Raw genomic sequence first — 21,030 nt, forward strand, 5'->3', positions numbered from 1 at the left:
TCTTAACTCCTGAGCCATGACAGTCTCAGATGGGGACAAGTAGTCACAGGTTGTCAAGGTGGGAGCAGTGGTCCTCAGGCGTCAATGGGCCCTAGTCACCTAGGAACCCATTTATTCAAACAGATTCCCAGGGCTGCCTGAAATTGAGACTTAGGTTTGCTGAGATCGTCATTTAGCTGGAATGGGCAGAGGTGTGTGGGGGGGGATCCTTAATTTTTAACAAGTTCTGCAGGGAGCACAGTCCTGGTACAGGTGACTCGCGGCCCCTACCTTATGAAACCCTGACTTTGGTGGAGGGACTGGCTTCTGGGGCTTTGGAGGCAGTAATTGGTCTGGGGAGAATGGACCTGGCTGACTACCACCCTCATCTGCACTGTGACCTAGATAGATTGCATCTTCACAGTATGTCTTCTGCATCTGTAACATCATGAAGTCAAGAGTTCAAAGACTTGGGCAAAGGGCTTTTCAGAGTGCTATCAAGCTGCCATTTACTGAGTTCTGGCTCAACACAAAAGAGGCCACCCATGTGACTGCCCAGAGGAAGGAAATAATACCAGTGAATATTTCTTTAGTACTTACTGTGTATAATCCCCTGAGCTAAGTCCTTTATGTGGATTATCTCAAAATTTTACAACACCCCAAGTAGGTGCTATTCCGGCCTTTCACTGATGAGACTGAGCCACAGAGATGTTGAGTAACTTGCCCAAGGTCACACAGCTAATAAGCATAAATGTAAAACTCCTTCTATTTGGAGACCTAGGCAGGGCGGAAGTGGGAAGGGGAAGAAGCAGAAGGTTCAGGGAGCAGCTCAGGAAGAGGAAGCGTCCCCAACGCCCACCAGGTGCCCCAAACCCTTCAGTACCGCGGACAGTTCTCAGAAGGTTTTTGGATTTCGTCTGGGTGAAATGCGCTGGGAGGACTCTCCCACGGTCTGGGCTGGATTTGGGGTCGGGGTTAGGTTCCCGGCTGGCTCGAGGCTGCTCCAATGGGGCGGGGGCCACCCGCAGGGCCGGGCGGGGCTAGGTTACCATCTGGAGTCGCTGCCGCCGGCGGCCACAGTCAAGGAGCGATCGCGGGAGTGCAAGCAGGGCTGGAGGGAGTGCAGCCGCCGCCGCCGCTGCTACCGCGGCGGCACATGGACCAGCCCCGCCGCTGCCGCCGCCCCTAGCCCCGGCGGCCCCCGTCTCACAGCCTCCCGCAGCTCCGGCCACTCGACCAGCCATGTCTCTCAGCGGAGCCTCTGAGCGCAGCGTCCCGGCCACCAAGATTGAAATTACCGTGTCCTGCCGGTGAGCCGCCACGCTGGGGAGGGCGTAGGCACTGCCCCTGCCCCAACCGGCTGTGGGGCTTGGAGCGGACAGGGGCCAGCCCCCGGGGAAAGAAGCATCCAGGGCCGGAAAATCTCAGATTCAGACTTAGGAGAGTCTCTGGCGGGTTCGGGGAGGGGGTTTCTTTGAACAGCTCCACCCGCAAATAAAAGCTCAGCCTGCGGGTTCAAGGAACGGGTCATGGGGATCCAGTAGGATCTGGGCCTCAGGAGGACAAAGTTCTGGGGCTAACCCTCTTTCCTGGGCCCTTGAAGACAGGGTGGACGCACAGATAATGATTCTTGAGCTGATATTTCCGGTGCTGTCCAGGGTGCTGACAACGCGGACCCTCCTCCCCACCCCCCCACCCCCAACCCCAACAACTCTCCACTGGGTGTAGTAATGAGGCAAGGAGATGCGATTTGAGCCCCATGCCTCCCCCGGGTGCCCAACTCAGGGCAGAGTCGAGGCACTGGGCTCCAGAATGACCCACCCTCTGTCCGTCTGTCTGTCGCTTTCTCTAGGAACCTGCTGGACCTCGACACCTTCTCCAAGTCCGACCCCAGTAGGAGGCGCCAGGGACGGGAGGGGGAACTAGGGTCCGAGCGCGACTGAGGGGTGGGGAGAGGTTCAGGGCAATCTTACATCCTTCCTTCCCCGCCTCCACTTTCGCCTGCAGTGGTGGTGCTTTACACGCAGAGCCGGGCCAGCCAGGAGTGGCGAGAGGTGAGTCCAAGAGCCCTCTCCCAGCCAAGAGCCGCCCCCCCCACACCCCCCACCCCCCGCGAATCACCTGCCCCCCTGACCGCCCCGTGCTAACTCTCCGCCCCCTATCCAGTTCGGACGGACAGAGGTGATTGACAACACGCTGAACCCAGACTTTGTGCGCAAATTCGTCCTGGACTACTTCTTTGAGGAAAAGCAAAACCTGCGCTTTGATGTGTGAGCCCCGCCCAGAATCCCGGGTTGGATCCCCCCCCCGCCCCCGCCCCCCGACCTGGATCCACACAAAATTCTGGCACGCTCCTCCCCAGCCCGGCCTCCCAGCCTGGCTCCTCCACCAGGCTGTTTGGTCCCATTCCGAAGGCCTCCACTCTAGTCTTAAAGCAGAAAGACAACTTTGGTCAGGTGCCCCAAACCTGTCCCCAAGTCTAGCTTGGCCCTGTCTTTAGGTCAGATCCAATCCAGTTCACTCCCCAGACCTAGCTGGGCCCAAAGCTTTGCACCCTAATTTAGCTCAGGCTCCATCAAGGCCCCTGCCCTGGTATGACCCCACCCCCAGCAGGCCCCAGACTTGGCCTCATCCCTGACTTTCTGTGACCCTGACTCCTGCCCTAAAGGAGATCCTGACTGAATTTGGATCCAAGGCTGCCCCTCATTCTACCTACAATCTTAACCAGTATTCAAAACACGACCCCTTTTCCAGGCTGTCTTTCACCAGCCCCCCCCCTTATGCTGGTTCCACTCTCTTCCCAGATACAACATTGACTCCAAAACCAACATCTCCAAACCGGTGAGCAAGCGTCCCCTCGCGGGCTGGCCAGGCACACGGGAGGCGCTCAGTGTGTTAAACAACCTTCCTTAGAACCCTCCTACCCTTCAACCCCAGCTCCACCTTCTTGGGCCCCAAACCCACCCTCCTGGCCCTCCTCTCATGCTCCTGCCTCTTGGTTTCCCACCCATGCCTTTTACTCACTGTTCCTCTTCCTTCTCGGCCACCTGTGGGACACACAGAAGGTGAGGCTGAACGGGGCTGGCTTTGGGATGGTGGGGTGTGGAATGGAAGGTGAGGTGTGGGATGGCATTGTGGAGAGCAGCTTAAACTGACAGCAGGACCAAGAAGCAGAATTGGCCTGGGGACTCCTTCCCCCTCCTTTAAAGCACAGGCAGGGCGATGCTTCTAGCGTTCTGCCATCCTGGAACACACTGGTCGGTGCAACAGTATCACCAGGGCTAGGCTGGGACTCTGCATCCCCAGTCCCTCCTGGCCTTCTTGACTCCATGTCCTGGTGCAGGATTTCCTGGGACAAGCGTTCCTGGCCCTGGGAGAGGTGATCGGAGGCCAGGGCAGCCGTGTAGAGCGACCCCTCACGTGAGCTGAACAAGAAGGGGTGCTGGGGAAGGGTGGGTGCCCCCAAATTTTCCTCCCAAGGACACTGCTGACCCAATAGCTGTGAAGGCTGGGACTCCCCTGGTTGGGAGACTTCAATGGCTCCCATCATCTTCCTGGGAAAGACCAACCTCCAGGGCTCCGTTCAAGTCAGTCTTAGGCCTGATATGTCTTGTCTTGTCCTCTCTCTCTCTCTGTCTCTGTCTCTACCTGTCTGTCTCTGTCTCTCTCACCTCACTCTTTTTCTAAGTCTGATTCTACCCTTAAGGTCCACTTCCAAGCTTTTTTCCTCCGGGAAGTTTCCCCTCACTAAATCAAGACCCCTGGAATTTCCACTGTATTTACTCACTAAATATTTATTAGCATGTTTTGTATGCCATACCCTGTGCTAGGCACCAGGGACTCATCCATTCCATAAATACTATTGGGCATATACTCTATGTCGGCCACTGTTCAAGGGGCTTGGGTTGTAATGGTGAACATAACAAAGGTTCCTGCCCTTGGGGAGCTTATACTATAGAAGGTGGGGGAGAAACTACAAAATAGACATAACAAATAAGTAAATTATATAATATATTGGAAGACATTAAGTGCTATGGGAAAAAGGCAAAGTAGAGCAGAATTAGGAGGATTGGAAATGCTGGGTGGGTGGGACTTGCAATACTCTACAGAGTGGCTGACTAGGTTTTATGGAGAGGTAACTTTAGAGCAAAGACCTGTAGGAAGTAAGGAAGTGAGCCATGCAGATATCTGGATGTGGGATGTTCCATGCAGAGGAAGCTGGCCAGTGCAAAAGCCTGATATGTTCACAGAGCAGCAAGGAGGCCAGTGTGGCTATAGCCAAGTGAGCAAGGAGGAAGAAAGGAGGAGACGAGATTGGAGAACAGTTTAGGGCCTTGTAGCTACTATAAAGACTTTAGCTTTTACTCTGAGTTGGGAGTCACTGGAAGGCTCTGAAGAGAGGAGTGACATGATCTGACCATGTTTTCAAAGAATAATGCTGGCTTCTGGATTGAGAATAAACCTTGCGTAGATGAAGATAGTACCAGGGATCCCATTGGAAGGCTATTACAGTAATCCAGGGTGGCAGCAGTGAAGGAAAGAAATGGTCAGATCTGGATATAACTTGAAAGTATAGCCAACAGATTCCTGACAGGTTGAATATGGATGTGAGAGGAGAAGAGGAGTCAAGGATGACATCAAACCCTTTGGCCTGAACACCTGGAAGGATGGAGTTGCCATAAATAAGATGGTTAAAAAAAAAAAGTGAGGGAGAAGTACATTGCAGGGGGATTTAATCAGGAGTTCATTCTGACTCCTGTTGAATTTAATAATTTTTATTAGACATCCTAGCAGATATGTCAAATAGGCAATAAGATCCATGAGTTGTAGATGCTCTTTCAGACCGGAAGACTAGATGAAATCACCAAAGGGGTGGGCAGAGAAAGAAAAGACCAAACACCAAGATTCCATGAATTGGAACTAGAAAAGGAGACTGAGAAGGAGCATTAATGAAGTAGAAGGAGGACCAAGAGAAGGGGTGTTGTCCTGGAGGCAAAGTGAAGTTTGTGTATTGAGGAGAGAGTGACCAGCCATGTCAAATGCTGCTGCATGTCTGAAGTTCTGAAGGAAGAGGTGGGGGTGACAGCCTGGTTGGAGAGGTTTAGAAGAGAATGGAAGAGAGGAATGAAAGTCAAGAAATCTTCCAAGGGGTTTTGTTGCAAAGAGAAGAGAAAAGGAGGGTTAGGAAAAGGAAGTGAGGTCAGAATAGGTTTGCATTTTTTAACATGAGAAAAATTATACCACATTTGTATGTTAAGGGGAATGACCCAGTAGAAACTGAAAAATTGACATAATAAAGAAAAAAGGAGAGAATTGCTGGAATGATGTCCATGTATAGGCAAGAGGGTGTGGAATGTAGCACAGAGTGGAGGGATAAATAGGCACACGGATAGTCATTTATAGCAACAGTTGCGTGGGTGAAGATACTGGAGGCAAGGTAGGTGTGGTGGTAGGTCTGTGGACATTCTCTTCTGGTTGCTTCAGTTTTGTCAGTGAAGTAGGAAACAAGGTCATTGGCTGAGTGAGGATGGGGGAGGAGGCTTTCCAGGTTTGAGAAGAGAGGAGGAGTGAAACTGCCATCTAGCCGAACTGGAGAGTGAAGTATGATTAAGGACCCTCTTGAGGTTTGTGGTCATGCATTTAAAATGAGACCAGTTAGGGGCGCCTGGCTGGCTCAGTCAGTAGAGCATGTGACTCTTGATCTCGGGGTCATGAGTTTGAGCCCCATGTTGAGTGTAGAGATGACTTAAATAAATAAGATGTAAAGAAAAAAAAAAGTGAGGCCAGTTAACAAGATTGTGTGTTTTCCTCTGGCCTTATTCAGTTGCACAGGTGCAGTACAAGCTAGGCAGAGAATTGGATTTAACTAGGGCTGTGGTTCTGCCAAATAAGTGTACTGAAGTGACAGAAAGGCAATGGATAAGAGGTAGGATGCAAGGGAGCGATTATTATAATCATTGACTGGAATTCACACTGGGTAAGGAGGTGAGGGAAAACATTAAGGGGGCAAAGAACAGAGAGAAAGCAGTAAGATCAGAGACTTGGTCCTCCTGGGTGTGCAGGTGAAGAGTCCCTATACTCCTTACACTCTTTTTAAAGCACAAAGAGTCAAAAATTGAAAGAGCCAAAGAAATGGTTCAACATTCATGTCAAAGATGGGAAAAATCACATAATAAATTGGAGCCAGGACTTGAACCCAGAACACTTCTGACCTAGCTTTCTCTCTGCCACACTTGGGATCCCTTTGGGGTCAGGGTTCACAGGCCCATATCAGCAAGGTCCCTGACCACTTGGAGACCCAAGGCAAGGCAATTTGGAGATGGGTGTCCTAATAATATGTACCCTTCAAATACATGGAAGTGTCCCTTCTTGGGTCAGGAGAGGATAAGGCTTCCCTTGTCTTTTTTATTTCACTCTTCACATTTTATTTCACTCTTCAAAAGCACAGCATCTTTGATCTAACAAAACAGCCTTTTGCCCTGGGTCTGGATAGAAAATCCTCTCCCTCATTCAGGACTGCTACATCACATTCTACTTGCCTATTGGCTTTGACATCCCACCTCCCTCTGGAAGCTCCCCAAGGGTACAGTCTAACAGAACTGGAGAGTGCCAACTGGCCAATTCATACCTAGCACAGTGCCTGACATATAGTAGATACCAAGGTCTGCTTTGAGAAATTTAACCACCTTCATATCAATAAAGCTTCCCAATTGCTTGTCCTTCCATGCACTCATTCAGATCTTTTCACAACCCTGACAGGTAGGCATGATTCCCATTTCATAGTAGATGAAACTAGGACCCCAAAAAGAGGAAATAACTTACTCAGGACTTTAAATCCTATGTCTTTCCCATGCTACCATTATAACACGTCCACCTAGGCCAGATTAGCCCCTTCCTTTCAGACTACAGACCCCTTCCCTATCAAAGTCAGGTCCTTCCCCACAAGGAACCACACAGGGCAGAAAGGGATACATTTAGGGGACTGTCAGGAAATGGCATATTGAATCCCCTAGCCCACCTAATCCCAGATTAGCTACCCCATTCTTTGTTGCCTACTCTCACTCCCCTGACAAAGAGGCTTTTTCTGCTTCCAGGGGTGTACCAGGCAAGAAGTGTGGGACCATACTGCTGACTGCAGAGGAGCTTAGCAATTGTCGGGTCAGTAAGGGCCATATACTAGACCCACAAGGCTCCCTTCTCTCCTAAACTCCCTTTAGTGGACTGTTTGAGGCTATGAATAATTTGGGTGTCAACAGCCAAATTTCATCCCTAGGACATTGCTACCATGCAACTTTGTGCAAACAAGCTGGACAAGAAGGATTTCTTTGGAAAGTCAGACCCCTTCCTTGTGTTCTATAGGAGCAATGAGGATGGCACGTGAGTTAATGTCTTTTCCAGTGGCACCCACCCCTGCCCTGCTGTGACCATGGGCCCATTAGGGCTCTCAGGCTGGATGTGGGCATCTTAAACTCTACCAGGACCTGAGCTCAGAATTCACTCAAGGCAGCACACAATATGTGCTTAACAAGTGGGGAAATCCCAGGAATCTCCAATAGTATGAGGCCCTATCTCTGGGCTCAGTCCTGCCCCAAGGCAGGTTCCAGTCCTCTTGCTCCTCTCCAGGTTCACCATCTGCCACAAGACGGAGGTTGTGAAAAACACACTGAATCCTGTGTGGCAACCCTTCAGCATCCCTGTGCGGGCATTGTGCAATGGAGACTATGACAGGTCTGCTTCAGTGTAAACTAGGAAGTAAGGGAACAAGGGCATGAGAATGGGATTCCTGAGCCCCAGACAATAGTTTTGGAGGATCCTGCCTGGTGAAACAGAGTTTCAGGCATGGAGATAGATAGATGGGGAAGCAAATGGATGGCCACATAGATGGATAGGAGGATGGAAGGGTAGATGGGTAGATGAAAGGGCAAATGAACAAATGAATAAACAGATACATGGGTGGAGGGTCAGATGGATGGATAAGCTGGTGAATGAATGGATGGGTATATGGATGGATGTGTAAAAGGACTGGTGGGTAGAAGGGGAGATGGATGAAAGGGTAACAGATAAGTGGATAAGTGGACTGATGGGCAGATCAGTAGATGGACAAATGATGGATAGATTAATGGATGAACAAATAGATGGATGGGTATATGAGAGATTGTTAGATGGCTGGAGAGGCAGAGGGATGACTGAGAAAGCAGGAGGATAAATAGGTAGAGCAAAAGGTGGATTGGTGAATGGATGGTAGATGGATGGAAGGACCAGTAGATTAATTAGTTGATTAATGAGTGTAAAGTAGATGGATAGGCTGACCATATGAACTAATAAATGGACAGTATGAAGATAGGTAAGTGGGTCGAAGGATGGATGGGCACATACATGGTTGGCTATGTAGGTGAATGGATGATCATATGGACAAATGTGATAGATGGGTGTTTGGTTAGATAGCTGAATGGACAGAGAGATGGATGCTTGCATACATCAGTAAGTCAGTGTATGCCTGGATGTATAGTTAGATGGGTGAATAAAGATAGGTATTAAAAAGTAATTAGGTTGGCTAATGTATGGGTAAGTGGGTGGCTACATGGATAGATAGTTGTAACTGCAACACAGATATATGGACATATAGGAGGACTTAGGCATAGTACTTAAGAACAAAGTCTTTGGAACCAGGATGTCTGAGTTTAAATCTCAGCTCACTCACTTACTAGTTATAGTCCTTAGTCAAGTTACTGTTTTTTTGCACCTCAGTTTCCTTATCCAAAAATAAGAATAATAGTATTTACTTTATAGTAAGTGCTTACTTTTTAGGATGGTTGTTAAATCAAATGAGTCAATCTACAAAAGCACTGGTAACAATGCCTAGAATATAGTAAGACTCAACAAGTAGTAGTAAAGAATAGTAATAGTGGTACAAATAGCAGTGGAAGAAATAATGGCAGTGGCAATAGATAGTTGGGTATGTGCATGGACTGATGAATGAATAAATAGGTTGGATGGACTGATGGGAGGAAGGCTGAAGGAAAAACAGATGCGTGTATGGGAGGATGATTTGTGAATGGTTAAGTAGGTGAGGGTGTCTCTAGGATTTATCATACATGTTAGCCTATGTTTATCTCCTGCATTTCAGAACAGTGAAGATTGATGTGTACGACTGGGACCGCGATGGAAGGTAGAACTGCCCCACATAGTACTGTCTTCTTTTGTAGTTAATTTAAACAGCTTCCTATAATACGTAGTACATTCACTAGGAAACCAAAGTGGTCTTGGGAGTCAAGAAGGGTGATAATAGATGCCAGGACCTTGAGTACAACTGACCCTCTCAGTTGGATCTTCCTTCTCTCCCCCTTAACTTGGCCTCCCCTCTGGCCCCAACCCCAGTGCCCTGCAGCCCAAGTAGAGGCAAGGGATAATGGGGGCAAAAGACTAGTTTCAGGGCTGGCTCCAAGCCAACAGTAGCTGCTGCTCACCCACCCCGGCCTCACTGCAGCCATGACTTCATCGGTGAGTTCACCACCAGCTACCGGGAGCTGAGAAAGGCCCAGAACCAGTTCACAGTGTATGAGGTGAGAACTCCAGCCCTGTCCAGGTTGCCCAGGCCCTCCATCCCAGCGTGCTCAGTCTGTAGCCCCCTTCCTCTGTTTCCCACCATCACTGTTATCTTCTTCACTCAGGTACTTAACCCTCGGAAGAAATGTAAGAAGAAGAAATATGTCAATTCAGGAACTGTGAGTGTTCCCTGGAGCTCTGGCCCTCCCTAGATCCTTCTGTTTCTATTCCCACTGACATAGTATGATGAATGTTGGGGGAAGGCTGGGGGCACAGATTACTTGGATATAGTAACGTTGGGCCCAAGGTAGCTCCATTTAAGTTTCTTTTTTTTTTTTTTTTGATTTCTCACCTGAGGAAAATTGTTTGCTCATTACTGTTTTGCAGATTTTTTTTAAACTTAAGTTGTATTTCCCAATTTAATACACTTTTGAAAATCCAAATATGTTTCTGACAGCTTCCTCTTTTTTGCCCTTTCAGAAATTAGACAGGGTTGGGGAGTGTGCAGTAGGGGGTGGAATCATGTGCCTCTCTGCCTTCTGCCACCCAACTGCCCTTTCCAAAGTAGCAGGGCTGTCTCTTTGCCCCACAGGTGACGCTGCTCTCCTTTTCTGTGGACTCTGAATTCACTTTCGTTGATTACATCAAGGGAGGGTGAGTCACAGGCCAGGTTCTGGGCTGAAAGACCAGCATTGAATTAGTTACTCCCAGTTCTAAGCCTCAGTTTTCATATTTATGAATGGTTAGGGTCCATGGAGATAAACTTTTAAACACTTGGCAAACTATAAAGTGCTCTGTAAAATGCATAATGTTGCCCATCTTAGTTTTCTTCATGAAGCTGACTTTCATCCCTAGCTTCCAGTCCTCCCACGGGAAGATGCGAGACAGGTGGTCTTCAAAGATGGCCCCAGTAACCTGACTGGGGTCCAAATAAAAATCATGGCCAGGCAACAGGAAGAGGCCAAGAGAGAGGGAAAACTCAAGCAGGACATTCCTTTTGGCTCAGTAGTGGTAGGCAGACGTGGGTAAAGTACTTTGCTTCTCTGAAGCTCACTTTTCTCCTATGCAAAATGGAAATGTTAATTACTACTTCAGGGCTATAGTAAAGATTAAGTTAAATGACATAAATTACATACACTTGTCACACAGTAGGCATTTAATTCTGCTACCCAGAGTGTGCTCCATGGACCAGCAGCATCGGCATCATCTGGGAGTTGGTTAGAAATGTAGAATTTCAGGCTCCACACAGATCATCCACACCAGAATCTGCATTTTAACACTATCTCCAGGTGATTCGTATGCACACTAGTGTTTGAGAAATCCTGATATAATAAGTATTTGTCCCTCACTTCTCAACTGATCTACTTCCCCAACAGGACACAGCTGAACTTCACAGTAGCCATTGACTTCACAGCTTCTAATGGTGAGGCATGGATGGGGGAATGGGGTATGGAGGAATTCTAAGGAATTCATTAGGGATTGGCCTGGATTCTGACCTGGGGATAAGAGTTCACCTACCGAGGGGTGCCTGGGTGGCTCAGTCGGTTAAGAGTTCACCTACCCAGTAAGCCCAGTCTTGAGGCAAAGCCCAGCCAGGCTGGTACTGGGACAGGAGTTTTGGGAGGAGATTATTGGGTATAATGGGGGACAGAGGGTAAAAGAAAAAAGGTGTGTCAATTTTAAAAAGTTGAAAGGAGAGATACCTCAAGAAGTGGATGAGTAAATGAATGGATGGGAAATAAAAGGAGTGTAAGGAGAAATGAAGCAGTAAATGTGAGTGAGTAATGACTGGGTAGGTAAATAGATGAATAAACCAAGTAGGTAGTTGGGTTAGTGAGTGAGTACAATAGGTTGGACAAGTGGATGCATGAATAGGCATGCAGGTGGACAAATGGACAGATGTTTAAATTGGAGAAATAACAGGTAAGTAGATAGGATAATGAATGAGAGTGGATAGGTGGATGAATCCATATGAAGACAGAATGAATGGAAATGAATAGGAATGATGGGTGGGTGGTAGTTGGGTAGATACTGGATAAGAGAATGGAGAGGAAGATGGCTAGAAATGGATGGGTAGATTGAAAGATGGATTTATGTCCAGTGGATGGGAGAATGGATATGTGGGTAAGTGGATAAACTGATTGATAAATATAGGGGTTGGTGGATGGATAGATGGATAAATGAACATATGGACGACTGGGCAAAATAATGAGGGAGTACATGGGTAAAGAGTGGGTGAATGGATAGGCGGTCGGATGTATACATGGATGGACAGGTGAATAGATAAATGATCAAGGTGACCATGAGGCTGGGGGTCCTGTGTCCCTACAGGGAATCCTCTGCAGCCCACCTCCCTGCACTACATGAGTCCCTACCAACTCAGCGCCTATGCCATGGCCCTCAAGGCAGTGGGAGAAATCATCCAGGACTATGACAGTGACAAGCTCTTCCCAGCCTATGGCTTTGGGGCCAAACTGCCTCCAGAGGGACGGATCTCCCACCAGTTCCCCCTGGTATAGTATAGGCCAGAGCCTACGCTCCATGCCCTGGCATCTGGTCCACTCAAGTTGGTGAATTTCTTCTCAGGATCAAGTACCTGCAGAGGACCTGGAAACTATGAGAGGGGAGCAGAGCAGGGAGGGGAGCAGGGCTGGAGTTTGGAGGGGAGCATGAGAGAGAGAGAGATGGAAAAAAGAAGGAGTGAGCTGGGATCAGAGTACTCCTGGGTATACGCAGCATGGTTCAGCCTAGCAAGGCATCTTTCCTGACAGAACAACAACGATGAGGATCCCAACTGTGCGGGCATTGAAGGTGTGTTGGAGAGCTACTTTCAGAGCCTGCGCACAGTGCAGCTCTATGGGCCCACCTACTTTGCTCCTGTCATCAACCAGGTGGCCAGGTAAGGGAACTGGGTGGGGGCTGGGAGAACTGAGGGGACCCAGACAGGGGACTGACTTCCCAAGGATAGTCAAGACCACTCTTAGGTGAACCTGGGCTTTGGCAAAAGGGTAAAATTTTCAGTGTTGGCCAGGCTCTGATATAAAGAGATAAATGCCTTATTCTGGGGTAGAGAGGGTGTGAACAAACTACCCCAACCCCACTCTTTGGGAACAACAATTCAGGCCTCAAGTTTGGGGAAAAGAGAGATGGTCCTATAACACCATAATTAAGGCACAAGCTTTGGCATCAGACCTGGCTGCACCCCTCACCAACCATGTGACCTTAAGCAACTCAGCCTAAGTCCCCATTTTATCCCTACAAATGGGTATAAGGATAACAATAGCACTTCTTTATAGGGTTATTGGGAGGTTAAAATTAGATAACAAATTAAGAATTATTAGCACAGTGTCTGGCCCATAGTAAGTGCTCAATAAATGGTAGATTAAAAAATAGGAAAGTAACTTCTAAAAATAAAAGAGTAACTCCAGGGGCGCCTGGATGGCTCAGTCAGAAGAGTCTGTGACTCTTGATCTCAGAGTTGTGAGTTGTTTTGTTTTTTGTTTTTTGGTTTTTTTTAAGATTTTATTTATTTATTTGACAGAGAGAGACAGCGAGAGAGGGAACACAAGCAGGGGGAGTGGGAGAGGGAGAAGCAGGCTTCCCGCTGAGCAGGGAGCCCGATGCGGGGCTCGATCCCAGGACCCTGAGATCATGACCTGAGCCAAAGGCAGCCCCTTAACCGACTGAGCCACCCAGGCGCCCCTCAGAGTTGTGAGTTTGAGCTCCATGTTGGATGTAGAGATTACTTAAATGAATAAATAAATAAACACTTAAAAAAAATAACTCCAAATTTTCAGAATAAAAAAAAAACAAGATCACATATCAAATCACTTTTTAAAAGGCAAATAAAATAAAATGACAGAACTAAAACCAAACATATGTCACTAAACATAAATTGGATAAGTTCACCTATTAAAAGAAAAAGATTCTCTGATTGAATAAAGCAATAAAATAATAAGTAAATCCTACAATATGCTGAATAGAAGAGACCCAGCTAAAACAAAGTACCTCAGAAAGCTTGAAAGTAAAAAGATTAAGCAAAAAAAGAGAATACAAATGGAAGGATTTCAGGGAGGTTTATATGCCTATAGACTTCCCTTTTCCCTGATAAAGATTGTTTATGTAATTCATAATGAATATAATAGTTTCTTTCAATTATGAAAGTAACATAACATTGCTGTAAAAAATTTCAAGGATGGAGAAATAAAATAAGAGATCACCCAGAATACTGCCCATGGGAATATGGATGCATATACAGTTCTTGACAGAGTTTTCCTTATGAATCCATAATTGCAGTCAAATTACATGCAGGGGGGGCCTGGCTGGCTCAGTCAGAAGAGCATGCGACTCTTGGCCTCGGGATTGTGAGTTCAAGCCCCACACTGGGTGTAGAGATTACTAAAAAATAAATAAACTTAAAAAAATACATGTAATAGTTCACTACTGATTTTTTCACTTAGTATTGGAGACTGAGCATATTTTTGTTGTTATTAAACAGATTTCTTAATTTTATCTTAGTTCATTCATTCATTCATTGAATAAACATTCAATAAAGAGGCAGTGTAGCATGAATGTGGGCTGTGGAGCCAGACTAACTAAGTCGATACACCCACTCTACCACTCCCTAGCTGTGTGAATTTGAGCAAGACCCTGAACCTTTCTATGCCTGTTTCCTCAATTGTAAAATGATAATAATAATAGTAATATCATAGGGTTTTTGTGAAGGTTAACTAAATTAATATATGTCAAGCTCTTAGTGCCTGCCACATCATAACTGCTATAAGTGTCAGCTATTACTGTTACTATTATTATCATTATTACTATTCAAAGGGCATCTGCTGTATGCTCAGTTCTCTGCTGGGGCACTGGAGACTCACAGATGAATCACATCTAGTCTCTGCCCTTGGGAGCTCCCGCCTTGGTGCAGGAGACAGAAATATAAATAAATCATTACTTTCCATAGGCCAGAGCTTCCCAGACTTTCCCAGCAAGTTGCCTGTTGGCAAAGGCAAGTGATTGCTTCCCCCAGGGGAATCTTAGGGGCACAGCTGAAAGCAACCAGGCTGAAAATGTCTTTGAAGTCACCATATTTGTCTTAAAAAATTCATGCAAATTTTACATCCTCCTCATGTTGTGTCCATGTTTGCTTTAATTTGGAGGAGAAAAAAGGTGTTTTAAGTATACTTAGAGTCATCGAGCTTTATCCACCAGATCATACAGTAGAATGGATGCTCCAGGTATCCTGTGACCTTGGGTCTCCCTGGGCACACATGCTGGTACCCTCATGGGTGTGAAAACCCATGTGGAAGGGCTGACAGCCCAAATTGGTGGGTGGTATCCTAGAAGGCAGAGGGAGAGGAGGGGAGGGTATAACCTAGTCTGAAAGACCCAAGGGAGCCTAACTTGTGGAGGGGAATTCTTAGCTGGGTCTAGAGGGCAAGTTGGACTTTATCAGAAAAAGAGATGCAGAGTAGGCCTGGCAGAAGGAACAGCATGTGAAAAAACAGAGTCATAAAGAGGCAAGCTCAGGAAACAGTAAACAGTAATATTATGACCAGAATGTACCACATATATGGAGGAGTATCTAAAGAACAGACCAGGAATGGAGAGTGAAGGAATCAAGAGCTCAGGCTTTAGGCTTAGTTGGGCTCTTTTACTGAGCATTTGAAATGTAGCTTGGGTGAACAAGAAACCAAATATTTACTTCTATTTAACTTAATTAATTTAAATTTCAATAGTCACATGTGGCCAGGGTCTGCCTTATTGGATAGTGCAACTCCGTCCTTTCCAACCCACTCAGTGCCTAAGACTGGGAGTCAAGAGACCAGGATGTACCATGACCTTTGTGCTCTCTGAAGGTCTCATGTTTCTTATATGTAAAATAAGGGGACTGGACTCAATGGCTTCTGAAGTCCTTTTCAGATAGAAAAATCTTGGATTCCAAGATTGATGGTGAGAGAAGGGAAAAGGAGCTTGGGAGCAGCTGTTAGACTGGCTAAGGACCCAGCAGCATAGGCAGTGGGAGGTGGTCAGCAGAGGGGAGAAGGAAGAAAGAAGAAATGGGTGAGAAAGGGAAGAAAGGAGGCCTTTAGCCTTTGGTCTTGCCCTTGTATAAAAACCAAAATCTTCCTAGGGGCTGTCAAAGCCCTATGTGATCTGGCCCCTGCCCCACCTCAGCCACATGGCCCACTTTGCTTCCCTCACTTTCTGGGCTCCAGACACAGTGGGCTTCCTTCAGTCCCATCACAAGGCCCTTATTTGTGCTGTTCCCTTTGTTCCTCCCCTTTGCTTAGCCTCTCCTTCATCCTTAAACATTGTTTCCTTAAAGAAGCCTTCATTGACCTGCTGGACCATGTCAGGATCCCCTACTAGACACTGTCATAGCAGTGTCCCTTTCCATCGCAGTACTCATCACAAGAGTAATTATACCTATTTCTGTGATTCTGGGATTAATGTCCGCCCTCGAGATGGCTGGGATGAATTTGTTTTTTCTCATTGTGTACCTCCAGTGCCTACCATAACACAGTAACTACCAAAGTAAGTTCTCCATAAATGTTACTGGAGGGGTATCAGGCAGGGGCAGGCATCCAGGTTTAGGGAAGGAGCATGAGCTTCAGAAACCCCAATCCTTGCCCACTGCTTATACAGTGCTGGTGGAAGCTTTAGGGGTAGGGTGTTCCCTTGGACTCTGTGGACTTTCAGCTGGATTCTGATCTTGGACTTTCAACCAGGGCTGCAGCCAAAATCTCTGATGGTTCCCAGTACTACGTTCTGCTCATCATCACTGATGGGGTAATCTCCGACATGACGCAGACCAAGGAGGCCATCGTCAGTGTGAGTCTAAGGAGGAGGGCTTGGCAGGGAGGGGCACTGTTAATAACTGTGAAGGGTTTGAGGTTTTACCCTACTTGCAAGCTAACAAATTAGCCCTCCAGTTTCATGGATGCTGGCAGAAGACACAAGACTCCTGGATTGGAGACAAAGGACTTTGTTATTCTCAGCCATAGTAGTAGCTCAATTATCAGCATTTGCTTTGATTCTAAGTCCCAGTTCCCACAAGATGTTGTGAGGAGGGTCAAATGACACCTGCAGTCACAGTGGGATGACTGTAGGTCAGAAACCCTGAGCTTAGGGTATCTGAATCTTTTATAATGGGCAGTAAGCATGCCTGCCCTTTGTTCTGGTGTGAGATACTTTATTAAACTGAATAGTAAACAAACCTGCCCTTTGCTCCAAAGGAACACACTATATCTTTCAAGGCTGTTTGATATGCAGACGTCCTTGAAAAGATAGTCTGAAACAAAGGGAATCAGTGCCTCTGCTTGCAAGGTGTGCAGAAACATGATACATGCACAGAGAATTGTCCCCAGTAGTCACCTCCATTGTTATGATTGCTCACCCCAACCATTCAACCTCTTTCCCTCACAGGCCTCCTCACTGCCCATGTCTATCATTATTGTCGGTGTGGGACCAGCCATGTTTGAAGGTGAGTAGGATCATGGGTGTCCAAGAATGAGACCAAGAACTGGGGAAAATAGGGGAGGATCTGGGCACCCAGGCCTGTCTAACATAAAAGATAAGATGGATGCCTGTGTTGGACCTTGGCCAAGTCACAGACCTTCTCTGAACCTATTTCTTTATCATAACCAAGGCTGTTGATATGAATACTTCCTTCTTGGGGTTCCTTGGTGGATGGAATGCATGGGAAGGCATAATAACAACTCCATAACAGTGCCTAAAATTTGTTAGGACTTGAATACAACCACTAAATATTCTCATGATGACTCCGAAGTGGAGCTAACAAGGAGGGGGGTAGCATGGGTTTGGTGTGGGAGAGGGCAATCAGCTGAAGAGTGTCTTCTCTGCAGCAATGGAAGAGCTGGATGGTGATGACGTGCGCGTGTCCTCTAGGGGACGCTATGCAGAACGGGACATCGTTCAGGTAGATCTAACCAGGGAGAAATCATGGAGCCAAAAGGCACAGTGGGAAAGACAGGCTAAGTTGGCAGCCACTCTCCCATACTGTCTTCTTAATCATCTACCTTTCTCCCCATTACTCTTCCAGCTGTCCTGCATTCATTGAACAAATTCTTTTTGAGAAACAGGCAGGTTGCTGCAGCCATTCTGGATCCATAGTATAGGAGATCCCCAAAGCCCCCACCCTCTAGTGGAGGCAACCAATAATAATCACACAGCTAAATATCTATTAGATTGTGATAAGTGCTCCAGAGGAACAGCAAATGCCACTATGATATAGATATAGATATAGATATAGATATAGATATAGATATAGATATAGATATAGATATGTAGGTCCTATAACAGGGACCTGATTTAGCAGGGTAGTCAGGGAAGGCTTCTATAAGGAAATGACATTTGAGCTAAAACCTAAAGGAGGGTTGCTCTACCTAAACATTGCAGGTAGAGAAGCAGCACATGCAAAGGCCCTGAGGCTCAGAAGAATAAGCCCAAACATGGAAAAGGCGAGAGGCCAGGGGGCAGGATCCCAGGAAATGCGAAGAAGAGGGAACCAAGGCCTTGTTGGTTATGATGAAGATTTGGAGTTTTGTTCTAAAGGATTAGAAATCTCTTGAAGGATTTTACATAGGGGACTGAGATGGTCAGACTTGCATTTTCAGAGGAGCTCTGCTGCATGGAGGGTTGATAGCAGCAGGTTGAGAGAGATGGCAAGTAGACAGACCTGTCAGTGAAGAAGCCTTTGAAGTAGCAGAGGAGAGATGACTGGGATCTGGACAGGAATGGAAGCAATGAGGATGGAGAGAAGAAGCAGGTTCAAAAGATTATTTAAGAAAATTTTACAAGAGTTGATGCTTTGATTAAATGGTGATGAGGAGTGAGGAAGGCTTTAAGGATGACTCTCAGTTTTCTAGCTTGAGCAACTGAGTGAGTGATAGTCCCATTTATTGGGAAGGGGAAGGCTGGGGGAGGAACAGATTTGGAAGAAAGGGCCAGAACTCAGTTGTGAACACACTGGGTTTGAGATATCTAAGACAAGTGAATGGAGATGTGATATGGGCAACTAAATATGTGGCTCTGGACCTTAAAAAAGAGGCCAGGGATGGATGTATAGATTTGGGAGTCATCAGAGTATAGTTTTTAAAGTCATGGAAGTATATGAAATCACCCAGGAAGAGAACTGAGAGAGAGAAGTGACCAGGTTTAGGATCAGGTAGACCCCAGAGGAATGGGGGTGACAGGGAGGAGCATCCAGGAAGGAACGAGAAAATCCAGAAGAGTGTGGTATGTCAAGAGTGGGATGTGTCTAGTAGGAAGAGTATGGTCAAATGTAATGAAAAGCTAAAGAGAAGTCAAGCAAGATGAAGACTGACAATTATTGCCCACTGGACTGATTTGGTAACATAAGGGCTATTACACTGGCAAGAGCAGTGTCAGTACTGTGTGAAGCCAAACTGGAGTGGGTTGAAGGTGAATAGAAGGTGAAAAAAAGGGGGTGGGGAGAAAGTAAATGTGGAAAGCTGTCCAAAATGGGGGGGGGGGGAAAGGATAGTGTGATATTTGGAAAGAGATGTTAGGGGTCAAAGAGGAAACCTCCTTACTGCTCCCCTTCCCATTCCTCTCTTCCCCGGCCATTACCCACACCTGGTTGTCTGTGCCTGTCCCAGTTCGTCCCATTCCGAGACTATGTTGACCGGTCAGGAAACCAGGTGCTGAGTATGGCCCGACTAGCCAAAGACGTGCTGGCTGAGATCCCAGAGCAGCTGCTGTCCTACATGCGCACCAGGGATATCCAACCTCGCCCCCCACCTCCTGCCAACTCCAGACCAACCCCCGCTCCAGAACAGCCCTGAGGAGCCTACCTATTCCGTAACTAGCAGCCTGCTTGCCTGCCCACCCACTGCTTCTGCTGAAAGCCAGAGGCACCTGGAGCCCTGGACCTTACTGAGTCCAGCTTAGAGGATCAGTGCAGGCTGGTCGAGCCCTCTGTCCCCTCACCCATAGAAGGGCCTGGCACTGTCACCACCTCCCTGCCTTCATGCCAATAATAAAGCTGATCTTTACTCCACCTCTGTCTCATGGTTCTTGGGGAAGGAGAGTGGGGGACCTGGGGGCCTGGGGCCACACCAAGAGAAGTGAGCAAAAATAGCTTCAGTTAGGGTTCATCCCCATCCTATCACCCATCCATCCAATCACTTCTTCAGACATTCTTCAAACACTTTAAGAAATGATAAGTGAAACTTTGTGTGCATGTTTTTTTCTGAAGAGAGGCCCATAGCTTTCATCAGGTTCTCAAAGGGATTCCTGACCTCAAAAGGGGTCAGCTTTCCAATGACTCTAATTGTGCTCTGATCCATTTGTTCTGAATCTTTTAATGAGGATAATAAAAACAGCTATATACTTGAGTATTCATTACATATGGAGGCGATTTACAAGCATATTCTTATTTAATCCTCACAACAATTCTGTGAGGTGAGCACTATATCTTATCTCCACTTTATACATCAGGAAACTGAGGCTCAGAAAGGTTAAGTCGCTTTTTGAAGAGAACTCATCAGTTTGACTCCAGATCCCAAGATCTTAACCAGCAAACATCTTCCTGGAGTGTTGCTTTTATTAGGATGTTTTACAGAAAACATTATTTATGAAAATACATACATTATAGTGGGTCGAATGCAAGGTTTGCATTAAGATATAATAGAAGCTTCCATTCACTCCGAGCTTTGCCCCAGAACCCTGGAAGACCCTTTCACGCTCTTCTTTGGATGGCAAAACTGAAGAGGCTCAGCAACAAGCATTGCCTAACAAGTGGACCCTTCCCAGCACCCAAGAACTGACCAAACCCCCAAGAACTGACAATAGTTTTTGAGCCCTCTTTTATAAATGCGGAATTTAAGGTAGGAAGAATTTAACAACTTGCTACTTGTTCACATAGCTACTAAGTGGCCCAGTCACATTAAAAACAATTGTCTGTTTTGACAGTCTTCCAACCTTCCACCCATAGCCATGATGCATTTCCCCGCCAACCCTAAAGGGTTCCCAGCATCTGAATCCCATTTTACCATGCACAAGTCTTTTCACCAGCCTCTTACACCTCCCCAAATTCGGCCCCTTCCTTCAGATCCACACCTTTCCTCCAGTCCTGCTCATTTGCCTTTCCCAAGCTCCTTCCCTTTCCTTCAGCCACTCCCGTTATCCTTAACCTGGTCCCGCCCCTTCCTTCCAGCCCCGCCCCTTTACCTTTTCCACGCCCCGCCCTTTCACTTCAGTCTCGCGTCGTTATTCCCAGCTCTGTCCTTTCTCCCCAGCCCAACGCCTTCCAGGCCCATCTAAAACCCCTCCCTTTATTTCCCGAGGCCCACTCTTCTGTTTAGCCCCACCCTTTTACCCCTGTTCAGCCCCTATTCTCCTTACTGAGGCCCGCTTTACAGATGTCCCCGCCCATTCCCCGCAAACTCCGCCCCATGGACTGGTTTATTCTCCGCCAGACCCGCCCCACCCCTACCCATAACTCCGAGCCCTTCCTCA

The 21,030-nt window shown here is 47.0% G+C and overlaps 1 protein-coding gene across 1 annotated transcript; it reads left to right on the forward strand.

Moving 5' to 3' along the window:
* The first annotated feature begins 900 nt into the window (after positions 1-900).
* Positions 901-19,552, forward strand: CPNE9 (copine family member 9). The gene is made up of 21 exons (XM_032411896.1): positions 901-1,289; positions 1,832-1,872; positions 1,987-2,033; positions 2,146-2,249; positions 2,784-2,820; positions 3,042-3,044; positions 3,323-3,399; positions 7,074-7,137; positions 7,253-7,356; positions 7,603-7,707; positions 9,107-9,148; positions 9,467-9,542; positions 9,651-9,704; positions 10,118-10,179; positions 10,902-10,948; positions 11,857-12,038; positions 12,297-12,424; positions 16,257-16,359; positions 16,954-17,011; positions 17,394-17,467; positions 19,170-19,552. Exons 1-21 carry the CDS (start codon positions 1,222-1,224, stop codon positions 19,353-19,355), a joined length of 1,662 nt encoding a protein of 553 aa, XP_032267787.1. The 5' UTR covers positions 901-1,221; the 3' UTR covers positions 19,356-19,552.
* The last annotated feature ends 1,478 nt before the right edge of the window (positions 19,553-21,030 follow it).

The sequence above is a fragment of the Phoca vitulina genome, unplaced genomic scaffold (genome assembly GCF_004348235.1).
Source record: "Phoca vitulina isolate PV1807 unplaced genomic scaffold, GSC_HSeal_1.0 scaffold13, whole genome shotgun sequence".
NCBI lineage: Eukaryota > Metazoa > Chordata > Mammalia > Carnivora > Phocidae > Phoca > Phoca vitulina.